Source organism: Chlorocebus sabaeus, chromosome 11, assembly GCF_047675955.1.
Source record: "Chlorocebus sabaeus isolate Y175 chromosome 11, mChlSab1.0.hap1, whole genome shotgun sequence".
Lineage (NCBI taxonomy): Eukaryota > Metazoa > Chordata > Mammalia > Primates > Cercopithecidae > Chlorocebus > Chlorocebus sabaeus.
This window is the reverse complement of record NC_132914.1, coordinates 73,298,623-73,319,920: the sequence shown is the minus strand read 5'-3', so window position 1 is coordinate 73,319,920 and position 21,298 is coordinate 73,298,623. Positions and strand designations below refer to the sequence as shown.

At 36.1% G+C, this 21,298-nt stretch overlaps 1 protein-coding gene and 1 pseudogene across 14 annotated transcripts in view; one reads left to right on the top strand and one right to left on the bottom strand.

The window, feature by feature from the left end:
- NAP1L1 (nucleosome assembly protein 1 like 1) overlaps positions 1 to 21,298 on the top strand; it is a 37,819-nt gene that overhangs the window by 10,742 nt on the left and 5,779 nt on the right. For 7 of the 14 annotated variants that reach the window (XR_012094540.1, XR_012094541.1, XM_008004064.3 and 4 more), the window contains exons 2-9: positions 228 to 264; positions 5,450 to 5,535; positions 6,974 to 7,076; positions 14,208 to 14,349; positions 14,606 to 14,686; positions 18,447 to 18,575; positions 19,533 to 19,604; positions 20,744 to 20,883. Coding sequence is in view for 11 of the 14 variants with exons in the window: in XM_008004064.3 (XP_008002255.1) it covers positions 228 to 264; positions 5,450 to 5,535; positions 6,974 to 7,076; positions 14,208 to 14,349; positions 14,606 to 14,686; positions 18,447 to 18,575; positions 19,533 to 19,604; positions 20,744 to 20,883 (790 nt within the window). In the remaining 3 variants the exon portion in view is untranslated. The remainder of the gene's footprint in view (positions 1 to 227; positions 265 to 5,449; positions 5,536 to 6,973; positions 7,077 to 14,207; positions 14,350 to 14,605; positions 14,687 to 18,446; positions 18,576 to 19,532; positions 19,605 to 20,743; positions 20,884 to 21,298) is intronic. The other 7 variants (XR_012094542.1, XM_073020958.1, XM_073020957.1 and 4 more) reach the window with 1 other exon arrangement.
- On the bottom strand, positions 16,550 to 17,052 carry LOC103238755 (density-regulated protein pseudogene; annotated as a pseudogene).

Genomic DNA, 21,298 nt, shown 5'->3' with positions numbered 1-21,298 from the left:
TCTTGTTTTAAATAATATCTTTTGAAAAATTACTTTTAGTACTATTAAGGAAGAATTTGCATGTTCCGTGAGTTTTTCTTCTTAACACTGATGGTATTTTAAAGGAAATAGACATTTCTTGGGATAGTTTTCAGCATGGTATTGGTTTAAAGGGTTTTGGTTTCTTTTTTTTTTTTTTTTTAAATAAATCATATACTTTTTTTTAACATTGATGTTTCTCTCCATAGATATTTGGAGTTCTTACAACATGGCAGACATTGACAAGTAAGTGGCAGAGAGTTGGTTCTTTTTCCGAGATTTGGCATCACTTTGTACTCTGTTCTTAACAGCAAGTAGCATGAATTATATATTATGAAAATGTAGTTACTAATGCTTACTACCTACTTTTACAAAAGGCTAGTGCAGTGTATTCAAGATAAAATATAGAATATATGATCATTAGTATATTTATGATCATATATTCAAAACCATCATATATACTGAACCATTTGTCACTGTTTTTAAGAAAGTGCAGAGCATGATAATGGATTATAAATACTTGCAGAATTCATTTTTATTGTATATATTTCCCAAAGATTTTACTGCTTGCATTGTAATGTACCAAACACCCAAAATATGTATAAAATGTATTTATATGTAGAGCTTAAGGAATATTAAGACAAGTTAAAAATAGAACATTACTATCAGAAGCCTTGTGTGCCCCTTCTCATTTGCACCTTTCCCTTGCAGACATATAAGTGCTATCCAGGCTTTTGCTAATTCCTTTCTTTGCTTTCTTTAGAGCTTTACCACCTATAAATTCTCAACCAGTGTTTAATTTTGAAAATCTGAATAGTGATCACCAAATTAGCTGTGTAAAGCAACATTGCCACTTTGCCACTGTTAATTGAAGGCTCTAAGATAGGATAACAAGGAAAAAAGACTATCTGAGTCATAGTCTGGCCTCAAGTTTTCTGAGGCTTTATAAAGACTTATGGAGAAGTATTGGGCAAGGTCATGTGTCCTGGGAAGCATAGGTTTAATCAGTTTGGCATGTGGCAGAATTCTAATGTGGATGGATGTTTTACAGAAACAGGGTCAGGAAGAATGGGATGAGGTGCACAGGATTTGTTGTGTGTAATTTTACAGTAGCCCGTGTTAAAATAGAGCACTTGGGAGTGAGGGGTTGCTAAATGATTTTCCATAGCTGTTGTAGGCATCAGCGAATGATAGTGGGAGGGTGGAAACTTCAGTACAAGATCAACACATAGAAGTACAAATAAGAATTTGGGCCATTCTTATGCATTCTGTCTTCAACATTAAACAAACCAGAAGAGTGGAAACAGCATTTTTAGTGATAGTAGTTCTCAAAATGATCGTCTCCTGTGTCACACTTCTAATTTGGATTGCTTAACCTTGGTGACATGGCTGTCATTGGATCTATTTTACTATCTTCCTGAGTTTTCACCTTGTTTCTCCTCTTGGGTTTGTTTGCCAAATCTCCCATTGCTTTCTTGGTGTGTTAGTACCTTCTTGGAATAGTACAAGGGAGGTAAATTATTTTAAGACATGTCATGACACAAAATGACTATTCTACCTTTATGCCGGATAGTTTGGGTGTAGGATAGTAAGATGGGAATCATTTTTCTTCAGAATTTTGAAGGCATTGCTCCATTGTCACCTTGCTTCCAGTGTTGCTGTGTTGAAGTTCAGAGTCATTGTAATTAACTATTTGTGTGTGATAATTAAGAAATAGATACAGTTACAGTTTATATACATTTCTTTCTGGAAGCTACTATGGCTTCAGAGTTCTGAAATTTTCACATTATTGTTTTTCTTTTAACATTACATGTTCAGTGGTGGACCCTTTCAGTGCAGCAATTCAGGGGCTTTTAGTTTCAGGGACATTCTTGATTTAACTTTGTGATTGCTTCATTTATTTTTTCTCTTTCTGGAGCTACTATTAGGTGTTGTGTGTTGGATTGGTCTTCTCATGATCTTTTGTCCTATTTTCCATCTTTGTCTCTTTGCTCTTCTTTCTGGGCAGAACTGAAGACTTTCAGCTCGTGTTGAGTTTTAAGATTTCTGTTGTTTTAGTTTCCAAGACCTGCTTTATTCTTCCTGGTTTTTTTTGTTGTTGTTTTGTTTTTTAAAATAGCATCCTGTCCTTGTTTCACTGATGATAATCTCGTTTGTCTTGATATTTCTTCCATCTTTATAGTCCATTTGCTCTTACATTTTCTTTCTTTTTTGGTCTCAATCTAAGACGCTTTCCTAAAATATAAATCAATACTTGGTTGGCTGCTCATTAAGATTGGGTTGGGTGGGGTGCAGAGACAATTCAGAGATGATTAAAAAAGAAAATTGATTGGAAAATTTGAGTGTTGAAGGGGGAGGCTCGTTAATTTGGGATTTCAGTGTAGGGTCACCAGAGTGGGCATTTGTTAGAAACCCCAGTGTTAGAATGGTTTTTTTTTTTTTTCCTCTGGACTAGTCAGATTAATCATTGAACAGTGTCTGGGTAAAGATCTGGCCTCTGGTGTTTCTCTAAATGTAGAGGAGGCTCTACATTTAGCATTCTAATGTGTGCATAGTCCTATATCTTTGATACTGTTAACTGTGTCTGTTGTCTTCCAGTCCAAGTTCTGAATTTTACCCTTTCCGAGAGGAAACTGAATATGTCTGCTAGTGTAGAAGAGAAGATGTAATGATTTAACTGCTTATCAGTTTTTACTTTCTTGTTTTAGCCACCTTCTCTCCTGCCCCACCCCTTGCCCTAGTTCTAGAAATGTACCTGGTACCACCAGTTCTTATCCTTTTGAAGACTGTGATTGGACTGCTTCTCAGCTTTCCCCACTGCTAATCTTAGATTTCAGTTCTCTCAATGAAATTGTCACCTGTCTGGTTTCCAGCTTCCAAAATGTTGCTGCCCTTGTTTCTTTGATTTCAGTGTTAGTCTGCTAACAAAACAAAACAAAAAAACCCTTTATCATAATTTTAGTGTAGATTTTAGAGATTAAGATCAGATGAGTTTGTGGTATCTGCCATCTTAACTTTGAAATTCTCATTTTAAACTTTAAAAAGAGCAAATTGGTTGTGACAACTTGATTTCCCTCTTCCTTATTATTTAATTTTGGATGCTTGTTAGTCCTGGGAGGGTGGAAGTCAGAAGGGATTCTTGTTCTTGAAAACCAGAGTCAGTAAACCTTCTTCTGTAAAAGACTTGGTGGTAAACATTTTCAGCATTTTGGGCCGCATGATTCTCTTAACTGCAGTTGGCCCTCTGTGTCTGTGGGTTCAGTTTGCATCTATGAATTCAACCAACTGCAGATATAAAATATTAGGGTAAAAAACAATAAAATATAATAGCACAATAATAAATGCAAATAAACAGTAGAACATAACAACTATTGTTTGTTTTGTTTTTAATAGAGAATTCTCACTGTGTTGTTCAGGCTGGTCTTGAACTCCTGGCCTCCAGTGATCCTCTTGCTTTGGCTCCCAGAATGTTGGGATTGTAGGCATGAGCCACTTCATCTGGCCCAGCATAATACAACTATTTACATAATGTTTACATTGTATATAGTATTATTATAAGTAATCTAGAGGTGATTTAAAGTATGCAGGAGGATGTGCGTAGGTTAGTTGCAGTTACTGTGCCATTTTATATAAGGGACTTGAACATCCCAGGATTTTGGTAGGGAAGTTTCCTGGAACCAGTCTACCATAGAATCTGAGGGATGACTGTACTCAACTCTGCTGATGTAGTGTGAAAGCAAATAATACATACATGTAGTACATCTGTGTTCCAATAAAATTTTATCTACAATAGTAGGGTGGGCTGGATTTGGCCACATGGACATAGTTTGTGGACAGCTGTTTTAAAGCCTTTGCATATAGATGTTCAATAAATGATTAAAGACACTAGAGGAGGAGTTGCTCCAATTATCTGTAACCAGTGGCCCTTAAGTGTGCGTACTTATGAAACACTTAAAGTTTATACTAACTCAAAGTTCTTCCAGAAATAGGCTGGGCGTGGTAGCTCATGCCTGTAATCCCAGGATTTTGGAAGGTCGACGTGGGAGGATCACCTGAGGCCAGCCCAGCCAACATGGTGTAACCGTGTCTCTACTAAAAATACGAAAATTAGCCATGTGCAGTGGCGCACTCCTGTAGTCCCAGCTATTCAGGAAGTTGAGGCACAAGAATTGCTTGAGCTTGGGGGACAGAGGTTGCGGTGAGCCGAGATTGTGCCACTGTGCTCCGTCCAGCCTGGGTGGAGCGAGACTCTGTCTCAAAAAAGAAAAAAAAAAACTTTCAGAAATAATATGTATCATTTCTGAAGACTGAATTCTTTCCCTCAGTTGACAGGAACTTAAATTATGCTGGCAGAGTACAGTTGATTTTTTTCTGTAGTTGTATGAAAATTAAGTCATCATTTGTCCCTATGGAAAACTAATTTTTCAAATGCTGTTTAAGCACAAAAGCAACTATATTTCTCATCCAAATGTTAAAAAAAAAATTCACACAGGAATTGTACGATGACCTTTTATATTGACTTTGGAATCCTTATTTTCCTTTCTAATGCTAGATATAATCTCATTTTCGAAAATTTGACTTTTGGTGATTTTTTTTTTAAGACGAAATGAGAAGGATGCTATCTTACTGCTTTTTAACTTTCTCTTTGAATGGTGCTGTCATCTTGGCTTTGTTCTAAACAAGAGCTAGACTCTGAAGTCTTCACTTTATTCTTTCTTAACCTCCACTATGAAGTAAAGAAAAGGAAAGTCCAAAGATAGTATAGGCTGGTATAGTTGCTCCACAGCCATAAGGGATCCAGGATTCTTCTGTTTTTCCTTACTCCTTTTTCTTTAGCTGGTGGCTTTCATTCCCTAGGATGCCTCCTGGTCCAGTGTGGCTGCTGGAGCTCGAGCCACCACATTAATATTCTAAGTGGGAGGGGGAGAAGGGATTAAGATAAAGGCTTCCCAGCTGTCTGCTTTCCTGTTAAGGATACTTCCTCAAAGAAATACAGCACTTCTGTTTTTCTATCTTGCTGCCAAAATAGTCTAGCTGAAGGTAGGCTAGGAAATGTAGACTTTTAGGTTGGTGTGTTGCCATCTCATATAAAATGAGGATGTTGTTACTAAAAAGAAAAAGTAAAATCAGTAGATACTGGGTTGAATGCACATGCTTGTTGACATCACATTCCCCAAAAACCTACAAAATCAATTTCATAAAGCTTGAAAAGTATAAACTTCACATTTGACCAGATGCTTTTAATGAAAGTTTAAACACTTCCAGTTTGTACTTGTTTACATCTGAAGTTAGAAAATGGAATTACCTTTTGAATTTCCTATTTCATGTCTTTGAAAGAGATACTAATTTTGAAAATGAATTTTAAGTTTTTCTGTAATTTTTTTTGGTAATTGGTACATTTGAACCTTGGTGTGATACTATGATATTATAGCAAAGAACAGTCTGAACTTGATCAAGATTTGGATGATGTTGAAGAAGTAGAAGAAGAGGAAACTGGTGAAGAAACAAAAATCAAAGGTATTACTTTAAATTACTTCAGGAGCCAATGATTGCTGGCACATGTCTACTAGAGGGTAGTTATAAGTACTAGTCTGTTTTTTTGGACCCTTCTCATTGTCCCATTTTATCTACTGGTCCATACCTCTAGAAACTGTGTGTGTGTGTGTGTGTGTGTGTGTGTGTGTGTGTGTATTTGTTCGAGAGAGAGAAAGGAGAGGTTAGGTATAGATACAGTGACTCAAAAGTCATTGTTTGCATCCTGCACTGTTGGAGCGACTTGGTGTACCTGTGTCAAACAGCTGCCCATGAGTTCTGTCTGAATTTTAAAATGTTACAGGTTGTGATGTGGTGCTTATAACAGTATGTTTAGTGTTTAATTTTGTAGAGAACATGTAGTGTGTGTCTTCTTAAAAATCCACTCCTTCAAGCAGAAAAGCCATTTATTAAATGTAGGTAATATTCACAATTTATTTTAGCAGATACTTTTTAAAAGGAGTGGTGGTGGGGGCTTGTACTGCTTAGGGTATGTCCTGTAGATCTGGGCCAAGAATATTAAGGTACCTGATGACTCATCTTTTCATTTTTAAGCCAGATGGAAGTTAATTGTGAAAAGACTTCAGAACTTGTATTAATAGCTTCAGCTTTCATTTTGTAACATTTTCTTAACAGATACAGAACTGTATCCTCATTGACCAATATTGATATTTAAAAATCTATATTGGTTATCCTGGCTGTACATCATCCAATAATTGAATTATTATCAGAAGTAAATTGACCTCCAAAAACATAATTGGGAAAATTAAGTTTATGGCACTTTGTGTAATAACTGTATTGATGATGAAGAGAAGATTAGTAGCGTAATTTGTTTTGTAAAAATCTGGTGTATATTTGGATTATGTTTTTAAAAAGCCATTTATAACCACATTTTGTTTGGCTTCAGTTGCAACTGTTGACTGTCTCAACTATTAACTTTATTCATACACATAGAAATACATTACACAAGCATCAAACATAAACATTCAAATCACTCACTTCACCTTTCTCCTGGGCCTAAAACTGTCAATATATTTGCAGTTTTTCTGATACGTGTTGTCTGCATTCAAAGGACTGTCAAGAGTCATAGATAGGCATCTGAATGAAGCTTTAAGCTTCCTAAAATGCAAGGTGGGTGAAACACAAGATACCAGGAAGAGGAAGGATATTGTTCATAGTAGTTGTGGCAATGACCTTGAGAAATGCCTTGACTAGGGATAGATTAGGAATCTGAATTATTCCTGAACATTGGGTTTTCCTAGAGTGTATTCTCTTTAGCTTGCCCTGCCCGTCTCTACTCATTAGATACACCAGCAATTTATGGGCCAGTTAGGAAAACTTCATGAGATTGGATTGTCCTATTAAAAAAGCATAATACATTTTCATAAAATCCTTCTTTCGATGCCCTTTTTTTTTTTTAAAGCACGTCAGCTAACTGTTCAGATGATGCAAAATCCTCAGATTCTTGCAGCCCTTCAAGAAAGACTTGATGGTCTGGTAGAAACACCAACAGGATACATTGAAAGGTACAAGTTCTCCTTTTCCATGGTCCTTATTTATCTTTCTATAATCAATCAACGTTGCAGGCGTATCTGTTTTTAAGACCATCTAGGATTTAGGTATGCAGTAGTAGAAACCTGTTGTCTGTTAGTATCCAGTATAGGATTATTGGGAGTTTAAAATTGTGCTTAGTACCACCTGTTTACATTGGTCTTTTAAAGTTTATTGTGGTTCAAGTTTATAGGAAGTATACTGATCTTAAGCATTTCAGACATTTGTTTAGAGGTATGTTAGAAATGCACAGAATTAGAAGAAATACAGATTTCTTATTTCACTGGTGACATAAATCATTACTAATAGCATGAATATCTTATGCAGCTTACACGTTAAAAAAACTTTTTTGTGATTTTAAGATCCATTCAGGTTGCTATCTATATGTTAATTATAGTTAGTAGCTTCTGAATGTTGCCTAGTTCTGTGTGGTGTGTGTTCGCTGTGTTTTATTATCTGCTTTTCCTACAATGGACTCCTTTATCAACACAAATTCAATTACATAGCCTGTAAAGGAACTGTGTGATAATTTCTTTGAGATGTGTACTCAGCAGTGGGAGTGCCACTTACATGGAGTATGCAAGCCTTTAAGCATTATGCTTCTAGCATGATTTCCAGAAATACTGTACCCAGTGCAAGAAGATGGATTCATCTTCTGTCTGCCAGCAATTGGCACCATCCAGCTTCGTAGTGTTTTTGTTTATATTTTTAAATCAGTCTGAGAGGTACAGACTCATTTTGTCTTATTTGTGTTTTATGATTTCAAATGAGTTTTTAGCTTTTCTTCATCATGCTTGAACCTTTTTGGTTGCCCATTGGTACCCTTTTTCCATTTTCCTGTTGGGTTTGCAATTTTTTTTTTTTTTAATGCTTTGCAAAAGTCTTTGTATTCCAAATATTATGCCCTTATCAGTTTTTAGACATTCTAAATAATGTGTCATTTCTACTAATTTAGCCATGGAGTCCGCTGGTAAACAGTTAAGTTTTATTTTAGTAAAATATTTTGCCCTAGGGCTTGTGCTTTTGAAACTGTTTAAGAAGTCACTCCTGGATTCTGCTACGTTTCCTGTTGAATAGTTTTACCTTTTACATTTAGGTCTTAAATCCCTCTAGAGTCTACCTTTCTATTTGGTGTATGTAAACTTCCAGTTCCTTTTTTTCCTGCCTCATTTTTTAATGAGCAAGGTTTATTTATTTGTTTATTTTGGGTCTTCCTCCAGTGACATGAGCTAGTTTTTTTTTTTCACTATTCACTAATCAATCCATTCTTCCCCCATTTAGGTGTACCACTTACCTTCATTGCATATCAAGTTGTAAACACCTGTGTTTGTCTTTGAGCAGCACTCTTCTGTTTTGTTGGTCTTTGTCTCTTGTCATTGTAACACTTAATTACTATGACTTTATAGTTGTCTTAGTATTTGGCAGGGCAGGTTGCATCCTTTCACACTTCTCCCCTAAACACAGTCATCCACATTTTTGACAGTTATGTTTATCAGGGTTGTCAACAAGCAAAAAAAAATATTAAAACTCTGATAGGAATTATATTGCATTTATAGATTTACAGAATTATATCTTTTAATATTGTCTCATCCACATACTTCTAATTATTCAGGTCACATTCTGTGTCTTTAGTTTCAAAGTTATCTTCATAGAGTCTGTTGGTTAAGTTAATTTCTATATATTTTGTGTGGCTGTTGTGAATAGCATTTTTTTAAATTGTATTTTCTGTTTGGCTGTTCTTGATTTACAGAGAATTGCTGTTGTTTTTTTTTTTTTAAGTTGCCCTTGTATCCGGTAACTTTGCTAAATTTATTGTAGTAATGTGTTCTGTTTTGCCCCCTTAGTCACAAGGTTTTATCTGCAAATAATGGCAGTTTTAGCTCTGTTCTTCCACATTACATTATACCACGTATTTTTCTTTACAACATTACCAGGACTTTCACTACTGTGTTAAACATTAGTATTAAAAAAGGACATCTTTGTCTTATTTCTGTTCATATTGGGAATGAATATAAAATCTCTATTAAATTCAGGCCTATTTACTGTTTTTTAATCTGACCTTTGTTTTTTTCTATCAATTAAGATGCTCTATTGAACTTTTTCCTTCAATATATTAAGTAAATAGTACATACATGTTTTGGAAATACTTATTTTGGATATCAAACTAGCCTTGCATTCCTGTAGTAAATTGAATCATGATGTGTTATTGATACATTGTTGAGTAATTGAATTTTACAGTTCTTACTTGTTAGTGAAATGAGCTTGTGTTGTGTGCATGCATGTAGGTATGTGCATAAAGAAACTTTCAGGAAGTGGTAATACTTAACTGGTTTTTGGAGTCAAATTTCAATTGCCTAATCTAATGAATGGCTGCTTTTTTTTTATTTTTCCTATTTCCTGAAACAACTTGTATAAGATAGGAATTAGCTGTTCTTAGGGTAGAACTCTTCTAAAAATTTAGTTTGTACCTTTGGAGTTTGGGAAGTAGAGGTCCTGGGGAGTTTTGGAGAATTTTTTTTTTTTTTTTTTGGTTTGACATATAATTTATTCAAGTTCTCTCATCAGTTTTGGAGTTTCATATTTTAAACATGTACACATTTAGGTTTAAAATTGATTAGTACATAGTTGACAATAGTTTTAAAAATCTGGTTTTCATATTCTATATTTTGCATCTTAATTCTGCTAGTTGTCTTGATCTTATTAATTTTTTAGAATATTAATTTTGCTTTTGGTTTTCCTTTTTTCCATACTGTCTTTCGTTATTGTGGCTGTCTGATTTCTGGCATTAATATTATTTCTTTTTTTAGGTTTGCTTTATGGTACTCTCTCTTTCCAGTTTTTTAAATTGAATGCTTAATTCATTTGATTTTATTTTTAAATTTGTGTTTTTTATGGCCTTAATACTCTTACTTTTGTAAATGTTGAGTGTGAAGATCTGTATGCTGAAATTAATAGCTCAAGCTTATTGTATTGTTCACAGCTTCTCTTTATTTCTGCTTATTGGTTGTCTGTTTGACCTGACAGTTTTTTCTGTCATTTGTAGACTGAAATATTTTGAAGCCATATTAGGTGTATAATATTTGTGATGAACATTTCTTCTCTTGTTTCATTTTACTGATATGTGTCTTCCTTTGTATTTTATAATTTTTGGGGGGGGCCATAATTTTTATTTGTCTGATATTACGATAACGACCCCCAGCTTTTATGACAAGGCCTCACTCAGTGATCCACACTGGAGTGCAGTGGCACACTCATGGCTCACTGTGATCCTCCCACCCCAACCTCACAAGTAGCTGGGACCCACAGGTACATACCATCGTGCCTGGCTATTATTTTTGTAGAGATGGGGTCTCCCTGTGTTGCCCAGACTGGTCTCGAACTCTTGGATTCAGTTTGGTCTTCCAAAGTCCTGGGAATACAGGCATAAGCCATCACCCAGAGCCTCTTTTTTTTTTTTTTTTTTTTTTAAGACTTTTAACCTAGTATGTCTTTTTTCATCTTTTCATCTTTGTTTCTTCCTCTAGATCAATGTTTGCTTCTTTTATTTTTTGGATATAGTGTCTCGCTTTGTCTCCAGGCTGGAGTGCCATAGCACAATGACAGCTCACTGCAGCCTTAGCCTTGGGCTCAAGCGATTCACCTGCCTCAGCCTCCCAAGTAGCTGGGACTATAGGCACGCACCACCATGCCTGGCTAATTTTTTTATTTTTGTAGAGATGGGGTTTCACCATGTTGCCAAGCTGGTCTCAAACTTGAGTTAAAGCGATTCAGCCACCTGGGCTTCCCAGAGTGCTGGGATTACAGGCATGAGCCACCACATTCGGCCTCAATGTCTGCTTCTTTATTATTAGTAAGGCTGACTTTGCATTTCTTAAAAGTTATATTGTTTTTGGATTTATTGCTGCCATCTTTCTCTTTTTTAATTTATTTTACTTTGGGTCTTTCTTCTTTTCGGCTTCCCATTGGATAAATCAAGTCGTCTTCTGCTGGTTCCAAAGTTAATGCATTGATTTTTGTTACTATGGTAGTGGCTTATAACCTAGTATCTAAGTTTATTTACCCCTATTGATATCTTAAATTTACCAATATTTATATTGTTTATAAACGTGCTTTCTCTGGCCCTCTATTTTTCTCTTCAAGGCAAGAAATTTACCAAGATATTTGACTGCACCCATACCTTACATAGAATCTGCTGGATTTTTTTTTAATTTCCTCAAAAGTTGCTTTTAGTAATATATAGTGAGTATCTGTGGCAAACCTGAAGCCTGGTACCTGATACAATTTTTGTCTTGCTTTTATATCTGAATAATAGTTTGGCTATGAAGTAGTAAATTCAGAGTTCTTAAAAACTACAATTTATTTTTTCTTTATTTCAGCGTTTCTTTTAATGCCTGTTGTTAGTCTGATTCCTTTTTCTTTGTAGGTTATTCTTTTTCATTGGATACCTTTAGAATTTTCTTGTCTTTGATATTCATAAATCTCATTAACATGTCTAGGAAGCAGAGTAAGGATTTTTATATTGCTTTAATTCTGAGAAATGTATCATTCTCATATGTTAAGATTTTGTACCCCTTCCCTGTTTGTCAGCTGTTGCTACTTTTGTCATCCGTATCTCAGAGCTTTTCTATTTTCCATCTGTCTTTCATGCTGCCTTCTGGTAGAACTTTTCAACATCATGGACTTTATCTTCAGTTGAATCTATCCTGTTTCTCTTATTTGTTGCCTATTTTAGTTATTGTATTTTTCATACTTAACATTCCCTCTCTGTTTTAGATTTCTTGGTCTTGTTGCATGTTGTTAATCTTCCTCATCTCTAAGTATCTTTGCATTCTTGTTTAAATTCTCTAATTATGCTGCTTCAGATGATAATCATTTCACTCTTTCATAGAAATTGTACCCTTGAAGTGTCTAGTTATTCTTCAAGCTCTGGCACATTAGGCAATACCAGTTACCCTAATAATGAATATTTGGGAAGAAATGAAGGTTTGTGACAAGGAGAAGGGCACAGGGTGAGCCTAAGTAGTGCAGCACTAGTTGCCTTAGACTGAAAGTTTGCTGCCAGTCCAGGCAATTTTTATGGTGTGCTTTGCAGGGGTGGGGGACTAGTCTTCTTTGGTTGTCAATTCATTATTCCTAGATTGGAGCAAATACATGTTTGAGGGCTTTGAACCAGTGCAGCTTTCATCAACCCTGGCATTCGGCTCTTGTGAAGGGTGAAGATGACGGACAATGATTGTTGCAAGGCAGGAGCAGAACTTAAAAAGTTTTCTTGCGGAATTGCTATCTTCCAGCCTGTCCGCATGGCTACCTACTGTGGCCATTCTGTCCCGAAGTTGTCGGTCACCCTGTACCAGTTAAACACAACCTCCAGTCTTACCTGAAATTGCTTATGGTGTGTGTGTGCCTCAGTAGTTGCTTCATTCTTGTTCTAAAGTTTCTGGGATTAGCTTTTTGGGGGAGCAAGAAAAGCCAGAAGCCCATGCTGGTTCACCACCTTGGCAGAGTAGTGCTTTTTACTTAAAATTAACAGAAATAGAAAGTTGATATCTTCAAGGGTTTGTTTTTTATTTCTAATAATATTAAATAAACTAGTGACTGACTAAGTAAATTATTTGATTCACAAAAGTTTGTGGCAGGAAATTTTAACCTGGATTTTGTATCTATTGCATACATTCCCTGAAGTTAGATACATTTTAAGTGTGAACATTTATTATTAGAGAGGTTTAATCATTCTTTAGGAGACTCAAAACCTCGTGTGTATAACCTGTTAAAAATCAGTGCCCCCATTCACAGTAGCAGACATGGAATCAACCTAAATGCTCATCAATGACAGATCTGATACAGAAAATGTATACATCACATAATACTGTGCAGCCATACAAAGAATGAGATCATGTCTTTTGTGAGAACATGGATGGAGCTAGAGGCTATTATCCTTAGCAAACTAACACATGAACAGAGAACCAAATACCACACATTCTTACCTATAAGTAGGAGCTAAATGATGAGAACTCATGAACACAAAGAAGGAAACAATAGACACTGGGGTTACTTGAGGGTGGAGTGTGGGAGGAGGGAGAGGAGCAGAAAATTAAGTATTGGGTACTGGGCTTAATACCTGGGTGATAAAATAATCTGTACAGCAAACCTTCACATATACCCATATTTTAGGGTATACATATATATAGGGTATACACATATATTTTAGGTTGACCTAAAATAAAAATTAAAATAGTGCTTCACAGTGCATTGTATGGTGTATGTATTTTATCTCATCAAAGCTGTTATTTATTTTTGAGACAGGTCTCATTCTGTCAGCCAGGCTGGAGTGCAGTGGTGGTGCAATCTTGTTCAATTCGGCCTCAACATCCCAGGCTCAGGTGATCCTCTCATCTTAGCCTTCCAAGTAGCTGGGACCACAGGCATGCACCACCACACCCAGCTAATTTTTGTATTTTTTGTAGAGACAGGGTTTTGCCGTGTTGCCCAGGCTGGTCTTGAACTTTTGGGCTCAAACAGTCCACCCGCCTTGGCTTCCCAAGGTGCTGGGACTACAGGTGTGAGCCATAGCACCTGGCCTAAAGCTGTTATTTTAAAAATACATGTCTGCTCTTTATAGTATGTTACACTCTTATTTAATAATGTGATTACTAATTCCTAGTTAAATATGGAGACTAAAATAAAATAATGGTGTGTGAAATCTTGTCCTTTTTCCTGATATACATATGCTCCCCTCTTTTTCCTAATAACTAGTATAGGTGAGATATATGTAAAAGAAAAATCTAAGTAATCATTATTCTCAGAATTAAAATGATTAGTCCATGACTTCAGCAATGACAAGTCCAGCACTTAACCTGGGTAAAGATTTAGGGTTGACAATATGATTTACATTTTATCAATTTACCTAGTTACATTTCTACTTTTGAAATATAGCCAGTGGGTCAGTATGTTTATATCTATTTGATTTTTATTTACTTTGACTCTACCTTTTGCTTCAGATAAAAAACCTATCATTCACTAACTCCAATGCTTCAGTTTCAGTATGACAAAAGAAGTGTGACTTCTGTTTTAGTGTGATGCTATGTAACTGATTTCTAACCTTTCAGCCTGCCTAGGGTAGTTAAAAGACGAGTGAATGCTCTCAAAAACCTGCAAGTTAAGTGTGCACAGATAGAAGCCAAATTCTATGAGGAAGTTCACGATCTTGAAAGGAAGTATGCTGTTCTCTATCAGCCTCTGTTTGATAAGGTAATGCTTTCTCCTACTTTGTTTAATTTAACATTCTAGAAGATGAAGTCTGGAAATATAAGCAGACTTGGAAGAGGTTGGTCTTTAGAACTCTCATTGAAATTGTTATTAGAGGCACTTGGAGGAACTATCAATAATAGTTAAAGTTGTGGTATGCATTTGTTAAATTTATAAGACTTCTTAGTGAGAAACCACTGGTTTTACCTTGGATGCCAGTGATTTTATATAGCCTTTTTTTTTTTTTTAATCATTTTAGCGATTTGAGATTATTAATGCAATTTATGAACCTACGGAAGAAGAATGTGAATGGAAACCAGATGAAGAAGATGAGATTTCGGTTAGTACCAACTTTATTTTAGTATGTTTTATAGATGGTAAAATCTTAGGACTTGTCAGAAATGTTAGCATTTAATGATGGAGTACAGTATTATATAACTAGTTGTATTTTTTTCATTTTTTAATTTTACATCTTACATTTTTCTAATACTTTATATTAAAAAAACAGTCATTCAAGATTGTAATTTGCATGGCAATAAGCTGTGGTTTCATGGATTCTAAGTTTCTTAAAAGTGTCCACAGCATTAAAACTACAAGTCTTCTTTCCAATTTGCAGCACCTGACTTAAAGTTTAAATTCATCTAATGCATCATTAAAACTGTCATTTTCTCTTGTGAGAAGACATATTTCAATTGCTATTTCCAGGACTATAGATTGAGCATGGGTGTACATTATTTTTAATTGGTTAGCAGAATTTTACTCATGTAATTTATGGCCAGAATAAGAACCTCTAGCATCTCTGAATGGCCTTCCACTCAGAATGATGATGATAAATGTCTAAGATGTGTGCCCCCACTTGGCATTACCAAACATGTTTCCAAATAATCTTAGAAAATATGGTTCTTTAAACATATATGCAAACCATATCTTTAAACATAAACATACCACACAGTGTGCACCATCAGTTCCTTAATCGTTTTCCAATTGTTCATTTATAACATTTGCAATTTGTTATTATAAATCGTATTGTGAAGAATACTTTCATCCATAAGTTTTATTGCAAGGCTTATTGTCTCCTCTAATGTCTTCTAATGTCAAAGAAGTAGCTTATTGGTTCAAACAGTGTACATACATGGTTTTAAGGCTTTTAGTATACTTTACCAAATAATCTCCAGAATAGCTCGAACACCTCCTACCAACAATATGTTATTGTGCCCATAGGGTGGACTTCATAACAACGAAGCAGATTCTGCCACAAATCTATTAGATTCTCACCCATCTCAAAACTATCACATCAAAGAAGCAAGGAGACATATTATTGGTGAGGGAGCCAAATTCAATTTCTTTTTAAAAATCACTCAGCTTTAGGTCAATAAAATAATCAACAAAAATGCTCCCCACAAAAAGTCTGCTGGGTTTTTCAAAAAATAAAAAGAGAAAGAGAAAGGCTAGGCACAGTGGCTCATGCCTGTAATCCCAGCACTTTGGGAGGCCGAGGGGGCCAATCACGAGGTCAGGAGTTTGAGACCAGCCTGGTGAACACAGTGAAACCCTGTCTCTACTAAAAATACAAATTATTAGCTGGGCGTGGAGGCAGGCGCCTGTAATCCCACCTACTCAGGAGGCTGAGGCAGAAGAATCACTTGAACCCGGGAGGCAGAGGTTGCAGTGAGCCAAGATCACGCCACTGCACTATGGCCCAGGCAACAGTGCGAGACTCCGTCTCAAAAAAAAAAAAAAGTCAGTACCAAATGACCAAAATTTTTTATTTGACTAAATTGTATTCATGCATGAACATGATAGTCTCCCCTGTTTATTTGACTTTGGCAATAAAAACAAGCAGCCTTGTACACAACAGTGAAAATGCCAAGGATGAGGGAGGGCAGTCTACAGTTTTACTGTAGAAAATATATATATATGTTTATAAAGGCCTCTCTTCCTTTGGCCATATCAACTCTAAGTTCAGGCCATTAACTACAGAGAAATTTTCAAATTCACTTCTCCAAGATCTTCGATGCTGTCATCATGTACTTTTGGCCATTTTTCCTGAATGACATCAGTTGTGTCATCTGTAAAGTCTCCTTGAATGATAATTTCATCCTCCCCTGTTACTGAGGCACCACAGGAGAATTTTTTTTTTTTTTTTTTTGAGACGGAGTCTCGCTCTGTTGCCCAGGCTGGAGTGCAGTGGCCGGATCTCAGCTCACTGCAAGCTCCGCCCACAGGAGAATTTTTAAGCAATAAATCTTTGTGTGTTTTAAGATCAATTTCAAAAGTTACAAGGCCACACACACTTGTCACATATTTCTTTGCTTTGGGAATTTTGGCTATAGTAATGTTTTGTGGTATGATCTTTGTTTTTTGTTTTATTTGACCCCTTCCACCTCTCTTCTGTTTTTTCTTCTCCTCTTCTTCCCCTGCTGTTCCTTGACCCTGACTAATTCCAGCTTCTTGTTTGGGTGAATTTTCTACAGTAAGTTTTGCAAATTCATTTGGAAAATTCTTCTCTAATCATTGTCTACATTTAGCAACATCAGGCATATATTCATAGTACTCTGTTGGTAATGAACAAACTCCACAATAAAATACTCGAAGTGGGTAATCGGCATCTAACTTGGCACTGTTCCTTGGGTCTCCTTTGCAATCAGCCCCGCTGGATTCAGAAATGTCAGCAGCCATTTCACAAACTCAGGTGGTCTCACAGGCCCCGCCCACTCCACTCCCGCTGCTATTGCCAGCTGAACCGACAAATGCAGCTGAACTGACAAATGCAACTGTCTCCCCAGTCAGGGCTGCCCTAGAGCATCAGTTGTATTTCTATACCTAGGAAATATTTTTCCTTTTTGTAAGAATGATAATACAGATCAGCTATTATTCAAGCTGGCACCACCATCTGTACTCAGAAAGTCATTATTTCCTTACATTTTATAGTTTTTTTTGTTTAAGAGACAGGGACTTGCTGTGTTGCCCAGGCTGGAGTGCACTGGCATGATCTTGGCTCACTGCAGCTCACTTCTGGGCCCAAGCTATTCTCCCATCTCAGCCTCCCAAGTTGCTAGGACTATCTGAAGCTACCATGCCCAGCTTAATCTCTACATTTTTTTGTGGAGGCAGAGTCTTCTCGCCCAGGCTGGTTTTGGACTCCTAGCTTCAAGCAACTTTGCACCTTAGCCTCCCAAACTGTTGGGATTATGGGCTTGAACCATTGAGCCACTGTGCCCAGCCTATTTTTGTAGTTTTTTTGAGTCTCACTCTGTTGCCCGGCTGGTGCCCAGGCTGGAGTGCAGTCTTGGCTCATTGTAACCTCTACCTCCTGGGTTCAAGCAGTTCTCCTGCCTCCTCCTCCCAGTAACTGGATGACAGGCATGCGCCACCATGCCTGACTAATTTTTTGTACTTTTAGTAGAGGTGGGGTTTGGCCATGTTGGCCAGACTGGTCTCCAACTCCTAATGTTAAGTGATCCACACGCCTCAGCCTCCCAGAGTGCTGGGATTACAGGTGTGAGCCACCATGCCCGGCTAACAGTTTTTAGTTTGTAGATTCATTATATACTTTTTTTTTGAACTTCATGATAGGCTGAGGATTGTTGCCATTTTCAAGTGAAGACATGGAGGCTTCTAAGTGACCTGCCCACAATGAATAATGGCAGAGCTGTGACACACATTCAGTGCTGTGTTAAGTGATCCAACTCTCTAGCATTGCTATTTTATGTTGTTTGGTAAAGAGAATATAATGTTTTGATTAATAACACCATGGGGTGAGGCATTGGACCAAGTTAGTATTTCTGTTGCTTTTCTTGTTTACTATGCTTAAGTCTTCATTTTTAATTAGTTTAAAAAAATTTTTTTTTTTTTTTTTAACTAAAATGGTTTTTCCTACAGATCTTGATCACTTTAGTGGCTCTCTTTGGAGGGGTGTGGTAGCAGTAATTTTGATGGGATTAATTAAGGTTTGTTATGGACAACGGCAGTGTTTACACAGATAGACTAGAACTTTGAAGGTAATATCTGGTGACTCTGCATTTTGGTTTTTTTACCTTTGTTACTTTATCAAGAGGTCTAATCTATGTATTACATAATGTTTGCTGTCACTTATCAAGGAGGAGTTGAAAGAAAAGGCCAAGATCGAAGATGAGAAAAAGGATGAAGAAAAAGAAGACCCCAAAGGAATTCCTGAATTTTGGTTAACTGTTTTTAAGAATGTTGACTTGCTCAGTGATATGGTTCAGGTAATTTTATTCATAAACGTGCCAGTTTACTTTGAAGGGTAAACTTTTGAAGTTTAAATGGCTGTGATGACTGTTCTCTTCAGTGTTGATCTTTCTAGAATGATTGCTTACTTTTTAAACAGTTAATGTCTGTAGAAGGGAAATTATAGCTTTGATTAATGTAATTAAATAAATTACAGTTTATTTTAAAAAATGAGATGATGAAATGGTCCCATTGATAATTGCTCATTATCGACTGGTATTTTCTCATTACCCTGTGCCTTCTGTCTTTACATACTTAGTATGGAAGTATGATGGGAAAGTTATTTTTACAGCTGCAATTATACAATTCCCTTAACTTTTCCAGGAGAAATTTGCATTTTAAAAGAATGCTATAAAGATGTTAAACTCATTCACAGTGGTTACATTATCTGGCAAACCATAATAGTTGTCACCTTTGGGAAACTTTGCTTCAAGCATTTCTTGAGCGAGCCCCTACCCCTACCGTCTACATTGTAGTAGTACGTGTTGCCCTGTCTTGTCGTCGTTGGAAGTTACATGGAGAAAAAGAAATGATTTCCACATAATTACTACTTAATTACAATTCTACTTTAGCAAAGTGGAAAAGGAACGACCAGGAGGAAGGGGACAAGCAGCTGGAAAAGGCAGCAGTTATAATCAGGAAACATTTTTAAAGCAGATATGCCTTATTTAGACTTGATTTTGAATTTTTCAGCCTATATAATGATTTAGTTGTCTATTTGGACACTTTTTCTCTACCAGTGGCAGTAGAACTACAGTATAAATTAGCTTTAGTGTGTAAGCCATAACCTGGAGAGTAAGTCTTAAGGTTCGTAATTGCTGTACAAAACTACTTTAAAATATATTATGTCTCAGTCAGCTAGTGTCTGTGTAGTAATAGAAGACAATCCTCAAATGCCATGTTACTCATTTTTATTATTATTTTTTAATTTGAAGGAACATGATGAACCTATTCTGAAACACTTGAAAGATATTAAAGTGAAGTTCTCAGATGCTGGCCAGCCTATGGTAAGAGAACTTTGAAATATTTATAATTTTGTAGCATGCTTACAGGTAGATAAATAGAAACTTACAGGTAGATAAATAGAAACTTTTAAAAAGATAACATTCAAGGGTAAGGTTGGTGCTCTTGGTTGTAGTGAATAAATATTTGGATGTGCTAATTGTGAGGCAGTATTTTTTCCTTTTCCTCCTTCTGAACATAAACTGTGTTTGAAACACAGACAATCCTTGTTCTTGGATAAGTGGATAAAAATAATGCCAAGGGAACGTGAATAAGTACTTTTTCTACATTAATGAACTTGGGAATTACATGAAACTGATGTTAAAGGACACCCACACCTTAATAAGGAAAGATCAGCGAACAACCTGTCCACCAAACCACCAGTGTTAATGTCAACTGTGGGCAAAACTACTAAGAATATAGGCTGTAGATGCTTAAGGTTGGGCTTTTTCTGTGTTAAGTTCACGTTTAGTATGCTATTTAAAAGCCTGATTCCTCCGGTAGTTGGGGAGTAAGGGAGACAACATGGTCACTTTATTCAGGTGTGCCTAGCCTGTTGTGTAAACATGTTAATTATTTAGTAGTTGTAAATTGAAACTAAGCTTTATTCAGTTCAATTTGTACCTCATTTTGATTTTAACATAATTTTTTTGATTTTAGCATAATTTGGGGCTTATCTGACAGTCTGTCCCATTCTTAAATATTTCAGGGCTGGGCGCGGTGGCTCACGCCTGTAATCCCAGCACTTTGGGAGGCCAAGGCGGGTGGATCACTTGAGGTCAGGAGTTCAAGACCAGCCTGTCCAACCTGGTGAAACCCTGTCTATACTAAAAATACAAAAATTAACTGGGTGTGGTGGCACACACCTGTAATCCCAGATAATTGGGAGGATGGGGCACAAGAATTACTTGAATCTAGAAGGCACAGATTGCAGTGAGCTGAAATTGTGCCACTGCACTCCGGCCTGGGCAACAATGCAAGACTCGGTCTCAAAAAGAAAAAGATTGTATTTCAGAGTAGGAAAAAAATTACCATTTAGAATATTATACATGTTTATAAAAAAACACAGATTAAGCTATATTTACTAAAGTATTGAAATGTATGAGGTAGGTATTTAACTGGTTTTTATGCTTCCTCTCCTCAGAGTTTTGTCTTAGAATTTCACTTTGAACCCAATGAATATTTTACAAATGAAGTGCTGACAAAGACATATAGGATGAGGTCAGAACCAGATGATTCTGATCCCTTTTCTTTTGATGGACCAGAAATTATGGGTTGTACAGGGTGAGTTTAATTTTACTACCTTAACAAAATGTTTTTTTTCTGTTTTTGTTATACTTGATTTGTATACTCGGTTATTTTAAGTTTCATATACGTACATAGTCTGTCTCTGAACATTTTGGTAATATGTTTTCTGAAAAGTGCTTATCAATTTTCCTGTAATTCTCCTTGGGCCCATGACTGTCTCACATATATTTCTGCAAAGGAATGCTTCTTTAAATTGTACTGTGTGTTTATGCTAGTTGTAAATATGTTTATTTTAAATATTTGATTAGAAATAAAATTTTTCCCTTTATACAGCTATAGAAAACATTTGAAGCAATTCACCCTTCTAAAATTTGAAATCTAAATAGAACATTTACTTCTAGAAGTTCAGCAGTTGAAAGATTGTCAATTGTAATAGATTTTTCTTCTTTGT